Raw genomic sequence first — 4,837 nt, forward strand, 5'->3', positions numbered from 1 at the left:
TCGGTGGTTTGGACCCACCAGCCACTCTGAGGGAGAAAGATGTGGCAGTCTGCTTCTGTAAAAATTTATAGTCTAGAGGCAGTAGAGGGAATAGATAAGCCTCCAAGGATAGGCTGATACAGTGTGGGATAGACAACTAGGTCAAGTTTTTCTTCATGAGGAAAAGGATAAATGGACTAGCCTAGAATCCCAAGCTGACCAGAACTACTGGACAATTCAGATGGAAAGAAATGAGGACCAGATCCTAGAAATTAACCTGTTATAAAGGGTAACTTCGGAAACTCCTGATCTGGGATCTGAGACTTTTTGCAGTGTTTGAAGCCTTCATTTTGTGGTATGAGTCAGAGGAAAAGGGTATCTGCTCAGCTTGATGCTGGTAATATCATCAAGGTTAGCTCTGTTGATCAGTTTATTAAGAGCAGACAAATATATCAGATCATATTATTGTCACGTCATACAACACAACCTTTGTGGTGTGTTGTCCGCAGGAGGAGACTGGCAGTAGCATTTAACTTGGCTATGGCAGCTCCACAGTGAATTCCACAGCCTATGCTTTTGTGAGAATTTCTGGAAAGATGGAGGACCATGCAGATAAAGTCTACACAACTCCAGCTATGTGACACGAAATAGGAACAACTGGGCAAAGCCACAAAAATTACTACACAGAATAATAATTCCATCTTTAAATCAATCAATTTTTTGGCCTTGGAAAAGTAGACTCCTAACAGATTTACATTTAAATGTCTGGGAGGATGTATTAAAAACAGGTAAAGTCTCAATTATGATGCATCCATACTGTGGAATACCAGTTGTGAAAAAGAAGAGGAAGCTCTTTAGGCATGGATACAGAATGATAACGAAGATGCATTTAAAGTAAAAAGAGCAAGATAAGAAATACTGTGCCTGGCACCTACCATTTGTCTACAAAGGAAGCAAAAGGATGCACAGTTACATATTTGTTGTGACCTATTTTTTTACATCTGAAAAGGCAAACAAAAACTGATTATTTGTTGCCATGGGAGGCGGGGGGGTGGGAGGTAGGTAGAGATCTAAGCAGCTAGTAAACGGGATAGGATAAAACTTTTTCCTATAGTAAGTGTTTGAATTTTTATGAATATGAGTATATTAACCTATTTTAAAATGAACTAACTAAAAACAAAAACCTATCTAGAAATTAGTCTAATTTTTACTGACTTTAACAATTCTAAGTCTAAGGTAGATATATAAGATTAGCTAAAAATATGTATTTTTCTTAGGAGTCATGATCTACCAAATGACACAAAATACAAAAGGGCACAATTTGGCAATATCTGTAAAAATGCTGAAGTATTCACCCTTGAACCGAAAAGTTTCGCTTTATTTATCGTGGTAGCGTAGTGGTTACGAATTGGGCCGTGAACCTCAAGGTCAGCAGTTCAAAACTACCAGCTCAACTTCCACAGGAGAAAGATGAGGCTTTCTGCTCCCGTAAAGATGTAGAGCCTCAGAAGCCCTGTACAGGGTCGCTATGAGTCGGAACTGACTCCACAGCACATAACAACAACAACAATATTCACATATGGTCGCTGTGAGTTGGAACCAACTCCAAGGTACACCACCACCACCACCACCCACATCTGGGGAAAAATCTCCAGTTGTCATGGAGTTCGCTCTGACTCATGGTAACTCCATATGTGTCAAAGTAGACCTGTGCTCTAAAGGGCTTTCAATGGCTGGTTTTCAGAAGTAAAATCGGTAGGCCTTTCTTCCAAGGTACTTCTGGGGGAGCTTAATCCTGTAACCTTTCACCACACAAGAAGTATCTTAAAAAGTACTTACTGTGGCACTGTTTGTAATAGCAAAATAATGCAAACAGCCTATGTGTGTAGCAACAGAGGACTAATTAAATAAACTACGGCACATCTACACAATGAAATACCATGTAGCTATAAAAAAGAAGAAATCTCTATGTTCTAATAGGTAAAGATCCCTGGATACATGGCCAAACTTTTAAAAGAGTTCTAGGGCAGTGTAAATAGTATGTTATTTACAATACACTACTTGGGGTGGGATAGGGTGCAGTGGGGGTAATGGATAGATAGTAAGGAAAGAGTGAATGAAAACCGACAGGGTTAGAAGCAAGCCTTCTCAAAGCATATCATTTCAATTAGTTTTAAAATTATGTGAATGTATTACCCAGAGGAAGATACCAGGGTATTTCAAAAAGTATGTGGAAAAATGGAATTAAAAGATAATGGAATTATCCACAAACTTTCTGAAGCCCCCTAGTAAGTGATCAGTAGGTTAAATGAAAATAATTTGAGATGGGAATAAAACTGTCATTTCATTCAAAGCAGTATTTTACAAATTTAATCTTACCTGTATTTCATAATTTCAACTATATCCTCAGCATCTTCTTTGGTTGCATGCTCTCTCAATTCCAACCTTGCTCGTGCCTTTGGAAAAAACACCATTCTTGATTATGATAGATAACAAAACAAAAGATAAATATATTTACCATTGTTTGAACAGCCATTTATTCATTTTATACAAAAATTGACTTTTGCAGGAGGTGGGCAGAGTTGTAATCATAATAATAATTGTCTGAAAACTTGATTATAAAAATGATCAATTATTTAAAATATGGCTTAAAATCAATTTTTTCCACTAATGTATCATTATAAGAATGCTGATTTTACAAAATTTGATTATATAATACATTTGGTTTTTCCTTGCCTTTTACACTCCATGAGAAAAAGGATTCAAAGGACTAGCCTAGAATCCAAAATTGACCAGAGCTACTGGACAATTCATGCAAACCAATTTGTTAAGATGACAAAAGAGAATTAATCCAAAACTTATGAGCAAAAAGCACAAACTTGGACCCAGTTAATTTCAACTAGCAGAGTGCTCTTGATATGCCACAGCTGCAAAAAGATGTTGCTGTTAGAAAAACAGGCAAAAATATATCAATCACTCAAAGTAATTTATACATTCACAGTCCCAGATACTCAACCTTGAGTTCCAGAATCTTTAGTTAACCCAGCTACTCTTCAAACACTCTAGGAGTCTCATTTTTAAAAATAAAATTAAGGTACACGGCAAGTAACTGGTCTCATTCCTAGAAAGAACTTTGACCAATATGTTACTGAAATGACTGACACTTTTAAGAAACTATTTTCTAAGACAAAAGCAAAACAAGCTATTGTCCATTTCTTTTTATGTCTCCTGGAAGGAAAAAGAGTCCTAGTGGCATAATGTTTAAGCACTCAGCTACTAACAGAAAAGGTGATAGTCTGAACCCACCAGCAGCTCCACAGGAGAAAAGACCTAGTGATCTGCTCTTGTAAAAATTGTTGTTGTCGTTAAGTGCCATCAAATTGGTTCCAACTCAGTGACCCTGTATAGGGTTTCCGAGGAGTGGCTTGGAATGAGTTTGAACCATAGACCTAGCAGTCCAGTGTTTATCCTATAGCGCCACCCCAGGACTCCACAGCCTGGGAAATGCTATGAGGCAGTTCTACTCCGTCATGTATGATCCCAATGGGTCAGATAGACTTGACAGCACACACAACTTAGGAAGAAAAGAAAAAAAGTATGCAATTATGCAATAGATAGTTCAAAAGAGAAATCATACTGCCCCTTCCACCACCTCCACCACTACCTTTGTTTAAGTCCAAAAAAAGCATAAACTTAAACAAACCTCTGTTAGACGAATCAGAGATTCCAGCTGCCTGGTAGTTATTGGTGAGCTATTTAGCCGCTGGCTCTGTTTCCGGAGTTCTAGATAAAACTCCTGAAGAACTTGAGCAGCATCTGTAGACAACCTTGGATAGACATACTGGCGGGCGTAACCAATGTATTTTCTCAATAGCTGGTGGGGAATGGGATCTATTGTTTCCCCAGGGACCACCTAAAGCAAGATAAAAATGCCCAAGATTATACATAGCATATAAAGAATTTCTGCTAAAGGGAATACATACATACATATATATATCACGTTCTAAAAGAGTTACCAAATAAACTAGACATAATTTCACTTCAGTCTGTATTTCAAATGAAGCTTACATAAATCCTAGTATTATAACATATAAGGTTATATATATTATATATTTGGAAGATAAAGACGTTTGATACTGTGAATAAGTGCAAACTGCTACAATTTGATGAACTAGAATTTTGCCTATGAATGCAGTGACTCAAAATTCTAACCAGAATGGAAGGATTCTTAATATCAAGGAACAACCTTGTTTCCTCAGAGTACTAGGTTGATAGGAATGAGAAATTTAGCCAGTTGCTATAAAAAATGGGGGGGAGGGGTGCTCCATAAGGGCATGAAGCTTACAAGCTTTCATGAGTATGCACATTTTCAGAATGAGGGGGAGTAAAGTAGAATCCCCGCTGAATAGTTTCCTTCTTTTCCAGATGGATCTGGTAAAAGCAGATGGGGGGGGGGGGGGGGGCAATGGTGATAGGATTTTATGACTCTATTGTGAGTAACTGTTAGCAGGACTAATTTCAATTGTCACAACTGCAATTGTAGAAGATGTATAACTAAAAGGGGAGAGTAGTTAATCTGTTGCCATTGATGATCCCAGAAACATCAAGAAGTAAGAGCACAAGTGGAATGTGAGATGCCTACCTAAAAAGCAGTGACAGCAGAGACAGTGGCAGAGGTGGAGTGGCATGGAAAGACAGAGCAGTTGTGGGCTCTAGGCCCATGGACTGAGAAAGGCTGTGTGACTGGCAGGCAGGAGGCTGGCTGGCAGAATGTAACCTTTGGACATTTAAAGGAATATATCATTTTTATTTTCTAAGCACACATCAAATATTTTTGCCTTGTTCATTTACATAAGAT

General features: G+C 38.0%; 1 protein-coding gene across 3 annotated transcripts in view; it reads right to left on the reverse strand.

The window, feature by feature from the left end:
• MCM8 (minichromosome maintenance complex component 8) overlaps window positions 1-4,837 on the reverse strand; it is a 55,781-nt gene that overhangs the window by 10,613 nt on the left and 40,331 nt on the right. For all 3 annotated transcript variants that reach the window (XM_006870404.1, XM_006870405.1, XM_006870406.1), the window contains 2 exons: window positions 3,683-3,892; window positions 2,359-2,435 (listed from right to left, as the gene is read on the reverse strand). In XM_006870404.1, coding sequence (XP_006870466.1) covers window positions 2,359-2,435; window positions 3,683-3,892 — 287 coding nt within the window. The remainder of the gene's footprint in view (window positions 1-2,358; window positions 2,436-3,682; window positions 3,893-4,837) is intronic.

Source organism: Chrysochloris asiatica, unplaced genomic scaffold (genome assembly GCF_000296735.1).
Source record: "Chrysochloris asiatica unplaced genomic scaffold, ChrAsi1.0 scaffold00141, whole genome shotgun sequence".
Taxonomy (NCBI): Eukaryota; Metazoa; Chordata; class Mammalia; order Afrosoricida; family Chrysochloridae; genus Chrysochloris; species Chrysochloris asiatica.